We start from the raw sequence: 20,283 nt of genomic DNA on the forward strand, positions 1-20,283 counted from the left end.
GACAGCTATTATATTATATTTGTTAAAATAACGTTAATTGGGCTGCAAAACTGCATAATCAAAAAATGCAGCGAATTCCAAATAAAAACTTCAAAACTTTCTAAAAAATTGGCCCGATTTTTTGAATTTTTTGGAAAACGTTTCTGAGATTGCATTGGTTGCATATTAAAATAAGAAAAGTTTAATGGTCGAAATTCGATCAAAATTGCAACTGCTAATTTCGTGTTCGCTGCTGTATATTCACAGCAATGAAACTTTATGTCAATACGTTCGTACAGTAAGTAATTAGTTTTCTTTTAACTGCGCGTTGAAGACCGTATTAGTTTATGAGATAATAATACTTTTTCTCAATAAGTTACAAAGTATGTAATTGTCACATGTGCACAGCTGTTTTTTCTTTTGATTTAAATGATTAGCAGTACTATCTGTGATTTGTAATGGTTGCGACGTGTTACGAACGTGATCTAATTTTCTATATAGGAATTAGTATATCGACGGATAAGTAGAATATCATCCTGACGAGGTTGGCAATTTTAAAACGCGTTTTCATTAGAATTTCCAGATACCGCAATTTTTAAATCTGTGATTTCGACGGAGCAGTGATAGACGAAGAATAAATCGTAGTTTACAATAACGCTTAACAACTATCATAGACTCAATTACAGCTCACGTCAAAGCCGAACAATTGGCTGTGACAATATGATTTAATGTATCTGTGATGTGACTTATAAGCACCGTATGGCGCATTCGAAGTTTACTGCTCAGCAGCATAAATCACATTGATATTGACAAGAGCTGTAATTCGACCTGGGACTGTGATTATTTTAAAGCGTGAAAACCAATGCTTTTCATCTGTTGTAACAATCATTCAGTCAGTCACGTAAATCTGTCGCTGTGATGTACAGTGATCTTACAGTCGTTGCAACAAAATCACAGGTGCTTTTTCAATATTGAGAGCAGGATCTAATAATCTCTAGTTTATTTTCATTTCGTTCTTTATCGACTACAGTGAAATGAGCCAATTATGAAACTTGTATAATAGTTGACTCCATTTTCTCTGTTCAAAGTGATTTCCCTATATTCACAAACCACAATTTCAATCAAATTTATTTAAAAAAAATTTTGTGATCCAATCACCGTCAAACGTTCAATTGACCCATTGACATCATTCATACGCCCTGTTGTGTACAAAGCAACATTTGCATATCGCAAGCACTTGCCTGTTTGACGTTACTTACCTCATCGATAGCACCTAAAGAAGCCTGCATTACTTAAATAAAAATTTTATTTAAAACGCGATTTTTATAGCTTTTCCTCATGTGCAAAACAAGAGGAGCGGTTGGACAGCTATTTACATTTCGCACCAGCAACTGGTTTTCAGGAAGATAAGCGTAGTGCAGTAAAATAAAACAGACATCTTAAGATAATATTGGCAGTTTTAAAATAAAATATATAATAAACAGCTAAGCAACAACCTTTTTTGTTTTGTTTTAAAGATATTTCATTAATGTGTGACGTACTTACATCGTATGTATGAAGAAAGTATATTTAATTATATTTTTCGCTTCGCTTAGCCGCATGCCCGAAATATCATGCAATTTTGTAATATTTGTTTGTTTGTAAAACATTTCAAAAATGCATTTTCCACTTGTGTAAGACAGCAAAAAAAAAAAAACAAAAAGAAGAAAAAGCTCGCATGCTATAAAATTAAACAATGACAAGTATGAATGAATTGATGAGCACTCTCGATGGCGTTTGTGCCTTGTAAGCGCTAGTCTTCGCAATTAATTTTCCCTAAATTGTATCGATACAAATTGTTACAAATGTTTGTATGTCTGTAAGTAAGTGCTTATTTGTAGCGCGCAAGTACTGACTGAAAGCATGGACCTTGAAATGCCAATTCATATGTTGCTACCAATACGTTGCTGCCTTGTAGTAAAGTCAAAACACCCGCACTTACGCCTCGCACATACACTTACACTCGTTACCACGCTCATACCCACTTAAATACGCGCTTCTGCAATTACGTTATAATATGTATGTGTATGTACTTAACTTTATTTCATGCATTGCCGCAACGATAAGAATTGTCTGAAGTTATATTTTTATTTGTTGTTTTCAAATGCGTATGTACACATGACATACTAACATAAGCATATGTATATATTTGCTTGTTTGAATTGTACATATGTTTGCACTCATTTGTAATATGAATTATTTACCTACAATATTCTTGTGACACAAAAAGCTCTATCAGCAAAGCGATGTCTTACTGATAAGTCATTTTGTTACAATGAATGTGGCACGCGTGCGTTGCGAAGCAAAAAGTAGGCAGAGGAGCTGATTAAAATACGTTAAAAACCTTTGTATCTTGTTACCAGTCAAAAATAATTAATTTCCCTATAGAGCGACGTTGTGTTATTGTTTCGCTTGTTTCAATTATGATTAATGCTCACGTGGGTGGTGGTAGTAAATTGGTGATTATAAAAGAAAAGCTTCACTGTTGAGAAAAAAATATATATATATATGTCCATAACAATATTGTAACGAATTTAGTGAAACTCCGCTTATTTCACACCTTCTACTAACGTTCGTATCGCTAAATTGCTGAATAAATAACTCCAATATTCAATTATGGAAAATGGTCTTTATTAGACTACTTTCACAATAACACTTTTACTTCTCAACAGATAGCGTGCTTAAATCAAACTGATTACTGATTACTCAGCTTTAACTCTTTTTATACTCTGTAATGTCTCGTTCGCATACTTCTAGGCGTTTCTATTTCTAGAATTTACTCTACTATTTTCTAGACTTTCTCAGCTATAACTACAGATGTACGATTATTAATAAACTATGCTTCTCGCATAGCCCATGCGCGTGTATATGTGAGTGATACTTCCACAGATGATTGCCTACTTTTTGGAGTATCTCAAATATATGCATGTGTTTGTGCGTTGCTCTCCGCTGCTTGTATGGGCTTATGTATAGACATAATGAATGATTTGTTGATGTGCATACAAGTCACTGCTTAGTATTGGCTTAGAGATGATAGTATCCCTTAGTGTTGCTAATATTCGTCACAATATTATAATGCTTCTGTGGATTATATGAAATACAACAGTAAATTCTCTGAAATACACGAAGCTTTTCATTATTTGTGCCTCGATTTTAGCAAACAATATAGACATACTAATACCTCGGATTAGCTATTCTTAATGAATCTTAACTTAATGAAGTTCAAATAGAAATTCTAAATAGAAGCAAATACCATGCATAGTACCTTAAGGAAAATCGAGGTTGAACGTATCAACCCTCTTGGAAACATCCAATCAGCTCCTTTTTGAGCATTTCGCTTCAGCTCTTTTCTAAGTCTTTCACGTCAGTTCTCAGCCTCTACCTGAGTACTTCACGTCAGCACTATACTGGGTATATGACTATTTTCTGAGAAGTTTATGTCCGCTCCTTTCTGAGTACTTCACGTCAGACACCTGTTGGTATACGGCTGATTTCGTAGCATTTCACGTCAGCTCGCTTTTTGGTATACTGCTTTCTTAGCAATTACTGTCAGCTCCTTTCTGGGTACCTTGCGTAAGCCCTATACTGTGTAGACGACTGTTTCTGAGAATTTTATGTCAGTTAGGTTCCGATTACTTCACGTCACCTACTTAGTTTCGGCTTTTTCTTTGTATTTCACATTAGCCCTCTACTGACGAGCTTCTTCAGCTTCTTTTTGCGCTTTTCACACCGGATCCCATTGCTAAAATATTATTGTATAATTCTTGAAATTTATCCCAATTGAACATACTATTCTGAAGAAAATTGAAAATTTAGTCTGTATAAATTGTTCGATTTGTAGAGTAATTATTGACCCAAAAAATTACATTACAACAAATCTCCGCACTGTTAAGCTTTTTATATTCAAGACATCCTAATGCCGGTTAAACCCCGACTTTCAGAATGTAAACTTAGGTTTGTCTTGGTAGTGGGCAATATATTCAGTTTTTTGAACTCTTAAGCTTATCACTTGGCTTTGTGCTGCTATTTTTGTCCACAAAGGTGTACGTATACCCAAAAACTACCACATCTGCATTAACGGCATATAGATGCAATTTGCATGCAACTGTAGATCTTTTGTTAGACCAGCGTCTCCAACATTTGTCTGAAGAGTTACTACATGGCTTATCTCTCTAGTCAGTTTGTAATAATTAATCTGTTCTGTTGTCGTAAATGAAGTTGTTTCGACGCGTAATACCTTTGCCAACCTCTTCTCAACCAGTTCAACGTATTTCCATACAATATTTGCTCTGACTGTGTACCGAAGGATGTTGTAACTAGTTTTTATATACATCGTTGGCTTCTTACTATCTGTTGTTTTTGTTGATACAAAGTAACACAATTATACCTATTATCTACTATTGTTAATGCCGCCTACAACAGTTAAGGGGATATACATATGTATACGACAAATAGTAAATATTTAATATTTACGACCTAATTGGGCAACAGAGTAAATGTAATTATACGCAAAAACTAACGACAAAATAAAACCTTTTTCAAACGAGGTACGACAAAGATAAATGATAAGCTAGATCATATGCTTGTTTATTGTCGAGTAAGGACCAATTATCTGAAGGTGTATACAGCCAAAGACTAATGTTTGTTTTATTGGTCGTTAACAATTTTCCTGGGACTCGTACTTCATACATATGTGAGGCATTCAAACAACATGACTGTCACAATATTGTTTCTTTAAGTATCCCAAGTTGGGAATCATACCGTTCTCGACTACAAGAGCATATATGTATACGTCATTGGTGAAGATCCTCATGTCCAGAAAATGCCTATTTTGCATGGAATTATATTGCATATTAAGTTGATTACTAAATAGTATTCACGGTTGAAAAAAGTTAGAGAAGTAAGAGTGTTATTCGGTAAATCTCTGTCTTTCTAGACAGCACTGTTAAGAAACTACATTAAAAAAAAATAAATAAAATAAAAAAATGTAAAAAAAAATAATACGAAACTAAAAAACTAAAAGTAAAAAAAAAACTAACAACTAAACGTTAAAAGAAAGCAAAAAATATAAATAAAACAAAATAAACGAAAAGCAAACATAATAGAGAATTAAAAATCAAAAAAGAGTTATAAAACAGAACAATAAACTAAGAAAAACATAAAAACAAAAAAATTTAATAAACGATAAAAAGTTATATTAAAAACATTAAAAAGTTTAAGTAAATGACGATTAGGAAAATATAACGCCGTACTATTAAAAAGAGTTAGAGCAGCAATGAAAAGATGAAAAAAAGGTTGTACAGCAAAACAAACTAAAAATTAAAAAGAAATAATAAAAAAAGGGCAAATTAAAAAAATTGTTAAAACATACTAATTAAAATGTATTAAAAAAAGAATTGAACTGTCGCTAATAAAATATTAACCGCTAAGTGCAAACATACTAATACATTATTTTGAACTATAATCATTATCATGTGTATGAAATAAGTAAAAAATGAAAGAGGTTGAAAGAGTACTAACGAAGGGAATTTCAATGAAATTATCAGATTTGATTTGCTTTCATACATTTTTATAACAGCTACATATCACAACTTGTTCTAATCTTAATTGGAAAATACTTGTAAAAATATTAAAAACAATATAGCAATGACTCAATTTAAATGGTTAACATTACGGTTTATAATCATTACATTGATTATTAAAAACTATTTTGCGCTTAATCTTGTTAACTCACACTATCTCTTTGTCTACCCTTAATTGCTTTGTTGATTATTATATTTATAAACATCAATTTAAAAACATTTTGCAATAATTTGCCATATTTTTGTTTGTTTGTACAACTCGCAAGCTGGAGTAAACAATCGTGTTTTCCGCGCATATGAATCCATATTTTAATTTTATGTTATAGTTTTTTTAATTTTTAATTTTGTTGCTTTTGAAACCAATGCCATTTCACAATTTATTGAAAATTTAATTGCTGCATTGTTTGCTCTTATTCCATTTTTATTAGCAAGAGTAGAATGGATCTACAGCACACTCAGTGCCGATTTCGACAACATTTTGCTGTTTACGTAGCCGCAACAATTGACATTTTGCTATGAAACACACTCGTTCTTCTTCCCTTGAAGCTTCATGTATTTTTGTATACAAATTAATGTAAATATTTATTCTTGAATTACTTTTTTTTACTTTGCTTTTGGTGAATAAAGATATTGCTCGCTGCGTTGTTTGCTTACTTTTGCTTGTGGTTTGTTTATTTACATATTTGCTGACAGTTGGGCAACTTTTGTTTTAAACAATAATTTGACTGCAATGACTGACTATGAATTAGTAACAAATGCAATTAGAATTTTACTAACTTTGTTGTATAAATTGATTGCATGAGTAAACAGTGTTTCTTGGTTTAGCTTAAATTTTAAAAGGTTAATATTAAATCACTATAAGCTTACAAAATATTACTTGTTAGTTAAAGGAACAGCACACTTAGTTATATCTACATACATTTCTATTGCTAAATGTACTCATACTTTAGAATTGTGTTTAGATTATGAATTACACGCGAGTTTCATAAACCAATAAGCTATGATTGATTGCTTCTATGTTTGCTTCATTGTTCTAAGGCAAGGCGCCTATTCACAGAGATCTACAACAATTCTACCCCTAACTAAAATTCTCCATAAAAAACTATGGGCCTTTGTTCCAACGTCTTCGGTCCATTGCTCTAAGTCTCGGTCTAAAGTCATTGGTACCAGGATGGATTGGATACTAAAATGTAACATTTTTCAGAAGCTGAGGCTATTGTTTAATTGGCAAATATTTATATTTTACTTTTTTTTTGTAAATTCAAAAAAGTGTCGCACCCATATTATAATGAAACGGTACGACTAAGTGTATGAGTACCATTTACTTTGAATATGCATTAGTAACACACCGTTGCAAACTATTTGTGTAAGCTTTACTGTAATAGATGACAATATTTCGTGATAATAACACGTCGTTATTGTAATTCAATTGAAAATTATGACTAAGAAATAGCTATTATCTGGCAATTAAGTGTGAGTTAGTTACATATGTATGTACATAACAAAGTGAAAGAAAATTCACACACTTTTAAGTTGCCATATGTTTCGTTTCACAAAAGTTCCCTTTATGTCTTCATATGCATGTTTATAGATTAGGTCGTACAGAAAAAATACAAGTTCTTTGTAGATAGCCCAATACAAAAGAAAAAAAAAAGAGTTTTGGGAGACATTTTAAAAACACGAGAAAAAGGCTGAACTGTAACCGTACTCACGGTGACTGCAACTACTAAGATATTTAGCAAGCCATTTTTTTCGTTTTCGATGTCGTCTTCGCTGACGCCTTCATCTATGAATTCGTTCCATTCTTCCAGAAATCAAATAAAGTTACGCTTCCTTTATATGGAAGCAAAGGCGAGAAAAAATTATTAAAAATCAATAAGAAATTTGAGAGACCTATTACTTGTACTTTGTTAGACTAAAACTGACTGGGCTACAAAACTGCACTCTCCAAAAAGTTAAAAAGCTCCCAATAAAGAATTCGTAACTTTCTGAAATTTTTCGAACTATTTCGTAAATATATGTGAGGTTTCTTTCTGTAAAGCTTCAGTTTCAAACGTTTTTTCTTCCATTATCAAAAACAAGAAAGAAGAAGAGTTTTCTTGGCGGAATTTGGTCACGGCTACCTTCTATATTAGAATGATTTTCCTGCAGCCCTTGTCAAATTTGAGTTTAAGGCAAACGGCCTTTTGCGTTGTGCCGCCCTCTGTGAATTTTCACAGCAACTGTCGTTATTATATCTCTCCCTGTTTTGTGTATGTTTTTCCTTTTTGCTATTCCTTTCCTTTTTATTTTATCTTTTCCATAATCTGTCAATTTCCTGATTTGTTATGTTTGGACATCAATAAAATTTTGATCATCTTATTGAACTATTTTAAAAACTTCTGTACTTATATTTATTTAACTTAAGTTTCCCATTGTGGTGAATCATCATCATAACTCGCAAAGCTGTTTTTCATTCCTAGAATCCGTCCAAAGATAACAACTACTTAAAAAATTAGTCATGCGACAAAAAAAAAAAAAAAAAAAAAAAAAAAAAAAATTATTTTATACGAATGTATGATGGAAACTATGACCGTGTTGTTGTTGTTGTTGTTGTAGCAGTGCTTCGCCCCACCTAACAGACGCGACCGATCACAAACTGTCATCAATATCCTCTAACGGGAGTCCAAGGAAACTTGCTGTTTCAACAGGGGTGGACCATAGGGAAAGGGGTGTTAGAGGCGTTGGTTCCACATTACAATTAAAGAGATGGTTGGTGTCATGTGGGGACACATTGCAAGCGGGGCATACATTTTGTATGTCGGGGTTGATTCTGGATAGGTAAGAGTTTAACCTGTTACAGTATCCAGAACGAAGTTGAGCCAGAGTGACACGCGTTTCCCTGGGGAGTATGCGTTCCTCTTCCGCAAGTTTTGGATACTTTACTTTGAGTACTGGGTTCACCGGGCAATTCTTCCAGTGGGTAATTTTTAGGCTTGGCGACCATATGGGTGACGCGTAGCACGTAATCGGCTGGCTAATTGCTTTGTATGTAGTCATGAGCGTTTCTTTATCTTTTCCCCAGGTACTGCCAGCAAGGGATTTGAGGATTTTGTTACGGCTCTGAATTCTCGGAACAATTGCGGCTGCGTGCTCACCAAAATGTAGATCCTGATCAAACGTCACACCCAAGATTTTGGGGTGTAGGACAGTCGGTAGCGTAGAGCCATCGACGTGGATGTTCAAAATGGTCGACATTTGGGACGTCCATGTTGTAAATAAGGTCGCGGAAGATTTAGTCGGTGATAATGCCAGGTTTCGCGAGGCGAAAAAACTGGAGAGATCAGGGAGGTAGCCGTTTATTTTATTGCATAGCTCATCGATCTGTGGGCCTGGGCCTGTGGCCATTACTGTGCAGTCATCGGCGTAGGAAACGATTGTGACTCCTTCCGGTGGTGAAGGTAGCTTAGATATGTAGAAATTAAACAAAAGTGGGGATAGGACACCACCCTGTGGCACCCCTTGTTTAATTCTCCTTGGCTTTGATGTTTCGTTTCTAAATAGCACCGATGCCTGCCGACCACCCAGATAATTTGCGGTCCACCTTTTAAGACATGGGGGAAGGGTAGACCCTTCCAGGTCTTGCAGTAACGAGCCATGGTTGACCGTATCAAAAGCTTTTGATAGGTCTAGCGCTACGAGTACTGTTCTATGGTGGGGGTTTTGATTTAAACCGCAATTTATCTGTGTGCTGATGGCATTTAGCGCGGAGGTAGTGCTATGGAGTTTTCTGAAGCCATGCTGATGGGAGGCTAGTTGCAAATTTGCTTGGAAATAAGGGAGCAAAATGGCTTCGAGCGTCTTTGCTACTGGCGATAGGAGAGATATCGGACGATACGACTCTCCTATGTTAGCTGGTTTACCAGGCTTTAGTAGCGGGACCACCTTGGCCATTCTCCATTTCTCGGGTATGACAAAGGTGGAAAGAGACAGGTTGAAGACCTGCGCTAAATATTTGAAACCCTCTTTCCCTAGGCTTTTAAGCATCGGCATGGCTATGCCGTCTGGGCCCACTGCTTTGGATGGTTTAGCGCGACCAATGGCGTCCTCAACCTCTTTAGCGGTGATGGTGATTGGTGACGCGCTGAATTTGTGTTTATGTGCGTGTCTGTTGGCCCTCCGTCTAACTTTGTCGACCGTAGAATGCATTATATATTGTCGGCAGAAAGCGCTCGCGCATTTTTTCGCATCCGACAGCACTTTGTCGCCAAAGGCGATGGAAACTTTGTCTTTGTGCTTAGTCGGATTCGATAGGGACTTTACGGTGGACCAAAGTTTACCCACACCGGTAGAGAGGTTACAACCTCTTAGGTGCTCCTCCCATTTCGCCCGCTTGTGTTCATCCACAAGCAATCTGATGCGTTGGTTTATATCCCTTATTTGGGGGTCGCCTGGATCAAGCTGCCTTATAAGGTCACGTTCTCTCGCTAAGTTTGCGGCCTCCGCCGGGAAGTGGGGCCGGATTTCGGGAATTCTCCCGGCGGGAATGAAACGTGCCGAGGCGGATTCAATGACCTTGCGGAAGGCACGCTCCCCTTGGCGGGCATCAGTCGGGATAGGGAGGGCAGCAAAGAGATTGTCTGTAAAGGATTTATATTCTTCCCACTTTCCTTTTTTAAAGTTTATGAAAGTGCGTTTTTCTGTGACGATGAAGTCGGCGGTACGCTCGAGCGAAACAAGTATAGGCAGGTGGTCGGATGCCAATGATACCATCGGCTGCCAGTTGACGCAGTTTACGAGTTCTGCGCTCACGATTGAGATATCTGGCGAACTGTGACAGCTTCCTACCATACGTGTGGGGGCGTCTCCGTTTATTGTGCAGAACGTCGTTTCTTCTATTTGATCCGCCAACATCTCGCCCCTACTGTCCGCCCGCAAATTTGAATGCCATAGATCATGATGGGCATTGAAGTCGCCTAAAATAATGCGATTGTTTCCAGTGAGTAAGGCTCTGATATTAGGGCGGTATCCACCGGGGCAACAGGTGGCAGGGGGGATGTAGGTGTTGATGATTTCTAGGTTTGCATCGCCTGACCGGACAGATAGGCCTTGACGTTCTAAGACGTTGTCCCTGCGGTCGATGCCAGGATCAAATATGTGATACTGCACAGAGTGGTGTATTATAAACGCGAGGCCGCCTCCATTTCCGCTCTCGCGATCTTTTCTGTGGACATTATACCCAGAGCAGGTCTGCAATGCAGATCGTGCTGTGAGTTTAGTCTCTTGAATCGCAGCAATGCGGATGTTGTGCCGCTTCATGAAATTGACTATCTCCGTAATCTTCCCAGTTAGTCCATTACAGTTTAACTGCAGAATTCTGAAGTGCATGAGGGGAGACGTCGCCACTCTGGGGGTAAGTGACGGGTGACTACGCCTGGGTTGAGGAAGGCCAGGACGCAATTGCTGTTGTGGCCCTGGGACTGGGCGTCCTTGGGCAAGCATTGGGGTACCCGGATGATTTGGGTTTGCGACCTGGCAACATGGCGCGATGAAACCCGTCGAGGGGTTGCCGTCGCGGAGACCAGAACATCTAGGAAAGTGGCACCACCCAAGGCAGGAGCTGCATTGGGCGGATGTCGCAAACATATATATTCTGTGCTGGCAAACGGTGCAAACGGAGGTAGAGACTAAGAGTCTGGTTCCCTGACTTACACGATTGCTGCCGGAAAAGAGGGGGGGAGAAGACGGGGGCAGGGGCTGTTGCTCAGCATTGCTTCCGACTCTACTACGAAGATTGTAGTTATGAGTGGTAGCAGCTGTTTGAGTTGTTGGCGCCGTAAGGCGCGAGCAGCAGCGGGTACTTGTTGTGGCTTGCTGAGCAGCGGGGCTGCTGGAAGGTAATGGGGGGGGGGTGGGGGCGCTTAGACGTAGACTACGAGGCGCCCTTGGGCGTGAACAGCAAGGAGCCACAAAAGATTTATAAAAGTTACGTGGACGTCGGGTTTTGGGATCAAGCCCAGAACAACCTGTCCGATGCAACCATCCCTTACACGAGACACACTGAACAGAGTATGACCGTCCTAAAAAGATTCTTTTCCGGCAGATGCAGCAAAACCATTTCTCAGGACCGGGGTCAGGAGACGGACCCGGATTGGATTCGATACCTTCCCGGAGCAAGAGAATATGGAGCAGTCCTGCTGCAAGGAGCTGCTGGGAGGATGACAATTTATGGGAGGGACGAAACAAATTAAATGGGGTTACACTGAAATGACAGTCCTTGGTCGGGAAAAATCCCGAGTCGCTCCGGTACATAGAACCGACTGCCTTGGGAAGCGGAAACTATGACCGTCTAAGCCCACGTCAAACTACTTTTATTTCGATATACTCCAATGCATGCTTCTTGTATTCATAGGCTTTTATTATTTATGAAGGCTTAATTACAAATAGAACACGCAAACATATGTTGGATGTTTAATGCAATTGTTTTTTTTTCCATACTTAACGTACGTGTCCATTGTAACTTAAACACTCTTGTACAACTTAAACACTCTTGTACTGCTTGGGATTTTGCAGATGTGATAGCAAGAATTAAGGAACCAAGTTAGCCTTTTGGGTACTTTGCTGCATTTTAATAATTGAAACCCATTCAAACCAAATCAGCTGCAAAATATTGATACAAGCTTCTTTCCCATCACACCACATGCGCTGCTAAAAGTTCTGCGTAAATTACGCTCACTTATGCGGCAGTTACTCACGTACCAAAAACGTGTCAGCTGACACGACCTATCTTATGAGTGTGCAATGTAAACGAAAACTCACCGACGTGCAACGCCCGTATGTACGTAGCCCGGAACGTAGAAATCAAAACAATTTTGATTTTTTCCGTAAGAACGTGTCAGCTGATCGCTCTCTCACTAGACAGCGTTGCCTAGTAAACTTTTGTGCGCTAATTTTTGACCGTTTGCAGTTTTATGCAAAAACACCTAATTGAAGTTTGAAAAATTGTGAAAATAATTCGAAATAATTTCGTAAAAGTGCAGATAATAAATATGTAATCTATTTATATTTATATAATATTAATTCCAGCCTGCATGCAAAATGGTCAATGGCAACAGTGCTTATCTGTAAACAATACACACACAAATATGTTATGTACATGCACACAGACGCACACATTGATTTCTACGGGCTTGAGGGTTCGGTCAAACGTGTTTCGTACGACAAACGTCCGTACGTACGGCACACGTCGGTGGGTTATTGCCGCTTTAATGAGGCTCATTGCTGCATAAAAATTTCTTTTTTTCTTATTTTTATTTATTTGTTGGTTTAACTTTTTTGTGTAGCCCACAAAAGTAAAACCGAATTGCTTATCTGTTTATTTTTTCCACTTTTTACCACTACTTCCTTCATACGTACAAAGCACTTATAAAACGCAAATGCGATAAACAAACTCGCTTTCGTCGTCAATAGCCAAAATGTAGCTGTAGATGACATGCAATATTTCGTTGGTTTATCACAAACAAAAAGTGGAAAAAAAGGAATAAAAATATACAAACAGATGCACGTAAAAAATAACGACAATTGTGCTGATATGACAAGCATGAAACGTAAGAAAAAAAAAACAAAGAAAAAATAAAAAGAAGAGTCCCACAGCAGAGTAAAATAAAATAGAAGAAAAACTGTGTAGACTTTACCGCTGCTTTTTAGCTTTTGCCATTTGGTTTATGAGCGCCTGTTTCACATATCCATTTTAAGCAGTTGTATGTGTGCTTGTTTATATAAAACCACTTATCTACATACTTACCCACATTTTAGTCGTTTTTTTCACATCGAATAATTGTAGCACTTATGGCAAATGAATATTATGTTATTGTTGAATATTGAATCTTGACGGTGTGTCAATATCATTCATTTTCTATGACCATTCAAACGCCATCACGCACACGTACATAGCAGTACGTATGTATGAAAGTACATGCTTATTCACGGTCAAGTTAGGAAGCAGCGGGAATATCGTACTGGTTCTAAATGGCAGGCACTGTAGTGACTAAAACGATAACAACGAAGAAAAAAACTTTCATTAGTAAAAAAAAGTCACGCATACGCCGTGTACCTATTACTAGTAGTTAACGTTAGACCAACATGGAAAGGGTGCAACCAACATCTTCAATATTTAACAAGAGCATCAAAAATACATGATACTGAAAAGTGCTAAGAATAATTCTTTTTTTTCGTATTGAACTATACTTTCACTATTTTCCAATTTTTGCAAGTGCTGCAATTCAGAGCGAAAGAAATAAAAAGAATTTGAAATAAAAGTGATAAACCTTCTTTACGTACTATACCAAATTGTATTGCCGGTTGTTCTGTGTCAGTGCTACCAAATTTTGCTATGACCAATTTTTTTTTTCAGCAGGACGGACAAAGACCGTAACTCAGAAAACTTCTGATCGTTATTCAACTGATAATGGCCAAGGACATATTGAAGGTTCCAAAGAATTTGTAAAAATTATATGTGAAGAAGAATCTAGTACTTAATTTATATGGTGATGAAATTTGTTCCTCCATTCCCATTTCGACAAAAATCGCACAAACTTTTCGAAACATTCGAAAATCAGAACATAGTTCAGTTAATATGAATTATATATGACCTCTTTAAAATGACAGCAAAGTGCCCTTTCGTTTCGTCATCGGAAATTCGGAAACGTAGAAAATATCTTGGTTCTAAAGATAAATATAAAGCTTAAACTGTAATAAGTGGTGCTTTAGTAATATTATACAATATGCTCAAGCTGAAGTATTAGCCGCAACCAAAGCAGTAGAAGCACTGGAAGAGAACAGCTTAAACTGCAGCCGTTTTAACTTTTGTGTTGACAGCTAAGCAGCAATAAATGCATTAATCTCGCATAGCACAGCATCTAAAAGTGTGTTAGAGTATAAGAATCCCTTGAAAGAATCGGGGCGGGAAAAAGCATACATCTATATTGGTCCCCTGGGCATATGGGAATAGATGAGAATAAAAAAGCGGATGAACTAGCTAATAAGGGCACATCCCTTGAAGCTGGCCCCATAAACGTCCCCATTAGATTGGACAAGATTAAGAGAAGGCGAGAAGTGCATATGATCGACCAAGCGAGAAAGACATGGGTCCAAGCGCGGGGCTGTAAAGTGTCGAAGATTATGGATACTTTATCACTTTAAACGTGGCAGCTACAAATTTAACTATGACAAACAGTTGAGATATTTCGAACATGGTTTAATTCGAAAGCTTACGAAGTAATAATGCCTATTTTTCCACATCGAAAATTTCGAAAACTTAAAAAATGGTTTACTTTGGAAGCGAATGAACCTAAGAATGTTCATACAATTTTCTTACTGCGAAATGACATCAAAATACCGACGTCGGAAATGTCAAAAATGTGTTAGTTCGAACACTAGGTATAAACTTAAAAACTTCGAGCCAGCCACATATTCCAATAAAATCTTGCATGATAACCCTTTTTTGATGAAACTTGTCAAAAGTGTAAATGCCTATGGATATAACCTCGACATTTTGCTTATCCGGTCCCTTATTGAAGAAAAAGTATCCACACGGATGGTTGATAACCTTGTGAAGGCAAACATTTATATAAAAGTAGTGCGTGGCGCCGAGGTTTGGAATAAAATAGCATTGTAGTAGACCATTTTTGGAATAAAATAGCATTGTAGTAGACCAAGAGTGGCGAAAACACAACTTTTTTAGTATAGGATTACGTCACTTTTGCTCTGATAGTTTTACATTGGAAATACGTTGTCACTTTTTCAAGTATCTATTTTTCAACACGATGTAGGAAAATATTACAAACTTCTTCAAATTAGAATATGTCTCTGCTTTGAATAGGATAATATCTAAATAGTTGGCCAAACAGCATTGGCAGGATCATCAGTTTTTCACGCTCAAATGAAACTTTCTAACCTGTTCGGGCGAATTTTTTTCTCTGTAACGGTCTTATGCATTTACCTACTACTTAAGTAACTCCCCCGCCGTCTGAGGATAAAATCAATGTTTGTGTATATGTACATAGTACACATTTATATATTTACTGATAGCCCAAAAAGTGTGCTCTTTTCCCACATTTGACACTTACTTTAACTACTCATACCTCGCCTTTCACACATGCTTCTTGACATACACTGAAAGAAATTGTGCTAGTAAAATCAACAAATCGTTTCTGTTGTTCTTGACTTAACGGAGATTCGGTGAAATTGATCGAATTATGGTTAATTCGACCGAATTATTTGTCAAGTAAACAAATTAGTTTAGTCATTTCAACAGAAGTTAACAAAATTCTCTTAAGTTAACAAAATTCTGTAAAATTGACAGATTCCTGATCAATCTAACAGATTTTTTTGTTAACACAACTGATCTCACTGGTCATTTCAACAGCGATCAACAGTCAATGATCAAATTTCAAAGAGAGTTTTACGCTCACTGCGCTCTCTACTTTGTACTTATGTATGCTGTGTACTATATGTATGCACATATTTACATATGTATATGGCGGCCGCCGTGGTGTGATGGTAGCGTGCTTCTACCACACCGAAGACGCCGTGCAAAGCAACATAAAAATTTTAGAAATACGGTTTTTCAATTAGAAGAAAATTGTCCTAAGCGGGGTCGCCCCTCGGCACTGTTCGGCAAGCACTCCGAGTGTATTTCTGCCATGAAAAATCTCAGTGAAAACTAATCTGGTTTGCAAATGTCGCAACATAGGTACTTTCGTACAAAGCTGTCGCAACAACTTTTTTTGTTCATTTGACTACTAAAACGGTCAATTACGAATCAATGATTTGTGCGCAGTTGATTCAACATCTTATTGCGATGGATAAAAATTGACAGACATTTCGGTTGAATTGACCAGTATTTCGGTTGATTTTACCAGTCTTTTTCTTTCAGTGTAGGTACGTACTTCTACTAAATAGTAACGGTTGCTGTTGCTGATAATATGCGCGAAATGTTCAACCGACCATCGATACGCCTATACAGGGCTTGTAGTAGGTCTAAATGAATGCTCAACATTTGTCACTCAATCAGTACACAACGAACTTGCCAACCAACCTGAACGTAATATGTAGTAGCTAATAAATAAGTAAGCCCAACGGAATGAAAAATCGGCCATCAACCCATTACAACGCGCTGACGCTTAATATTTATGTTTGTGACGAGGCGTAGAGTTTGTTTTTATGACTTTGACTGAGATAAGTAATTTACGTTGTTCTTGATTTTGCTTATGTTTTTACTTAGTCATTTAAATTGTGCCATATGAACGTTTGAGTTAATTGCCTGAGTGTGAAGAGACATAATTAAATAGAAATTGCGTTGGAAATTTACTTAAAAGCAAAAGAGGAAGAAAACAAAATTGAAGCTAAGTAAACTAATTGCTAATGTAATTAAATGCGCGTAAAATTTTAATGATGTAACGTTGAAGTACAAATTACTGAAACTAGTGCACAATTATTTGAGTTGAGATTTAGTTCTTTTTTAATTTTTCAAAACATATGCATATACTCTGCAACATAGCTGGACTCTAAACATACCAAAGATTTGTGATATACTAAAATAAAATATAACCAATAAAATAAAGCGTGTGATATAAAACTAAACTAAAATTTTCATGTTCAAATCAGGAAACCAAAAAAGTATTAATTAGTTTTAAAAATAAAAAATGATTCCAATTCCAATTTAATAAAAAAAAAATACAAATACTTTGTTATAAAAAAACACCCCAGTGCCAACTAAAACATCAAATAAAACAAAAAAGAACAAACAAAAAAAAAAAACCTGAACTCCAATGAGCTACGCATCGACCCGCCCTAAAATAACCCATGACACGTTTAAAGCCAAAAATCACGGTATTGCTACTTCATCGACAAGCAGCACAAACACAACAACACACGCTGCACACTCAGCGACATCACCTAAACCAGCCTCAATTGCTGCTGCACAAACTACAACAACCGATAGCATTTCAATTATATCAAGCTCACACTCGTATGCCTCTTTAGCGCCAACACACCCCTCGTCGGTAACATTTGATGCAACAGTCACTACTTTTATCGGGCATTTGCCTCATAATTCGAGTAGCGAAAGTAGTTGCAGCAGCTGTAAATCCTCATTTTCCTCCTCAACTTATTCCTCCGCCGTTTCATATCCAACACCTGCAGCTACAGTGACGCCAGAAACGATTCCACCTTCATCTTCATCGACGACGCCTTTGAAGGGTACACCACGCAAGGGTGTTGCTACACATAAGAGTCCAACAAATGGTGCTGGCACTTTTGTTGTAAAATGTCTTTTGAAAACTGTGCGTTTTATGTGGCAGGTTACGGAGATACCGATAAAAATCGGTGAAACGCTTGGTAGCATATATAGATATGCGCAGGATTCGGTTGAAACAATACTCTGCGTAGCTGGGTGAGTTGTTTGATGATGTCTAGAAAAGGGGGTTTTGGGGTACAGTAGTTTAGGTTCCATAGAAATATATAAATTATTTTTTATCAGCATTTATGGAGCCCTTATCAGCCAACAGTTTGACAATTTACGGTTCTTTTAAAAGGTTGTAAATAAATTATCAATAGAAATTGGTTGAAGGTTTCAGTATTTCTGTTGTCACTGTGACATATTTCTCTTTTGCTGTTTATTAAAGCAATCGATAACCAGCTAGTAGTTATATATCGCAAATAGGTAAGGCTTTAAAAATAGTTGCGAAACAAAGTTCGTTTTGCTCCTACGCGTTTCGGTACTATTTACTACATTCATCAGGGAGTTTACAATAAGGTATAGTTGGTAATTTAAGCTAAAAATGTGTAGCAAAGTTTTTCTGTTGCTTAGCATCGCTTGCTTATAAATAGGTCTGAGGAAGAAACAACTGAACACGTTCTGCGCTCAACTAGCTAAGTCTTCGGCTATTATTGTGGCATAGCTTTCTCAAAGTAACAACAAAAATTAGTCCTAGAAAACTACCAGAAGGCAGAGTTGCTTATGACATATCACTATTGACACATTGAGTCTTTGCAAGGTCGTTAAAACGAATATTCCTGCATAAAATGTTGAGACCGCGTGGTGATGGTATTTATTTATCACCAATGATCGTGTTTTTGCGTAGAGAGAGAGGGAGAAAACCTTTTCTGAATAATAAAAACTAAAAACTTTTTTTGTAATTATTTTAGAGTTAGGCGGGAGTACTTAACTCTAACAATCGTATCGCTGCTTTCGCATATCTAAAAAAAATTTCCACAGCAGCCTCTTTTCTGGCTCAGCCGGTGAACGTTGGCTTAAATATTATTCAAGAAAGCTATATTATTTGCAGTGCAACGAACTTTTGTAATGTCTGTGTGAGGTTAATGTGCAAAAGTTCAATAAAGCTCTTCACCTTGGGTGGTGAACTGCAAAAGCTTTTTGCTTGTCATCCTCCTGACAAAATTCTGAAAATTGATTAATGTTTAATATCTGCCATTGAAAAACAAAAGGATAGAAATCTCTTCCTTGTTTGAAGCCGTTTATGCTGTGATAAAAATTGGGAATGCTTTTCAAGATATTTTTTTATCTCTGCAATTTTTTTTAACCTTTTCAGTAAGATAAACCTTTTTCCGTGCAATGCATTTATATATATATTGTAACGAATTTACTGAAATTCCTCTTATTTGCAACCTTCTACTAACGTTCGAATCACTAAACTGTTGAATAAATAACTCCCCTATTCAATAGTGCAAAATGGTCTTTATTCAACTACTTAACAATACTACTACTTCTCGACAGATAGGGTGCTTAAATCAAACTCATTCTAATTGCTCAGATTGCGCTCTTTTATACTCTTCGATTTCCTCGTTCCATACTTCTAGACGTTTCCAGAATTTACTTAGTTACCAGCTATAAAATTATAACTACAGATGCACGTGTATAGCTTCCCATATGCGCGTGTATATGTGAGTGATACTTGCACAAATTATTGCCTACTTTTGGGAGTATCTCAGATATATGCATGTGTTTGTGCGTTGCTCCCGCTGCTTGTATGGACATATGTGTAGACATAATGATTAATTTGGTTATGTGCATACAAGTCACTGCTTAGTATCGGCTTAGGGATGATAGTATCCCTTAGTGTTGCTAATATTCGTCACAATATTTTCAAGAGTAATTGAACTTAGTTCTCCCAGAAGGAGTAAAATGTAATGAATGCTCTTCATTGATGGAAGTTCGAAAGTTATTACTGAGTGGTTTTAGATCCTTTAAGCCGATTTTTGAATAAAAAAAATTTAACTTCTACGCGTTTCGACGCAATTTCGCGCCTTCATAGCAAGTCTGTATTTTATACGAAAAACACAACAACTATCGATTTCTTGTTTGCAGTAACTATAAAGTCGGTCCTCTTCAAATCTATAATATTCTAGCGTTATGTAATGTGTTTGGTTATGAAAAAAAAACGAAATCTTTTCTTACCTTTCTGGATTTAGTTTTGCTTAAATGAAATGAAAGGCTGCTCACCTTTAATGAATAATAGATTAACTTTCGGCAAATTGATAATGTAGATATGATTAATATGATATGATTAAAGCCAAAGTGTCTGTTCATACAAAGGCGCACGTTGAATAAGTTTGCTTACGTGAGCCTTTAGCTCATCAACTAAAGTGATTCGGTATAATTTTAGGTGTTTTTTTACGAAAT

General features: G+C 36.8%; 1 protein-coding gene across 10 annotated transcripts in view; it reads left to right on the forward strand.

The window, feature by feature from the left end:
• Mob2 (MOB kinase activator 2) overlaps positions 1 to 20,283 on the forward strand; it is a 113,822-nt gene that overhangs the window by 84,123 nt on the left and 9,416 nt on the right. For 2 of the 10 annotated variants that reach the window (XM_067791100.1, XM_067791099.1), the window contains exon 2: positions 17,247 to 18,033. The exons of the other annotated variants lie outside the window; for them this stretch is intronic. In XM_067791100.1, the coding sequence (XP_067647201.1) occupies positions 17,411 to 18,033 (623 nt within the window). In that variant the 5' untranslated portion in view covers positions 17,247 to 17,410. The remainder of the gene's footprint in view (positions 1 to 17,246; positions 18,034 to 20,283) is intronic. 10 annotated transcript variants of the gene reach the window in all.

This window comes from Eurosta solidaginis, chromosome 5 (assembly GCF_040869045.1).
Source record: "Eurosta solidaginis isolate ZX-2024a chromosome 5, ASM4086904v1, whole genome shotgun sequence".
Lineage (NCBI taxonomy): Eukaryota > Metazoa > Arthropoda > Insecta > Diptera > Tephritidae > Eurosta > Eurosta solidaginis.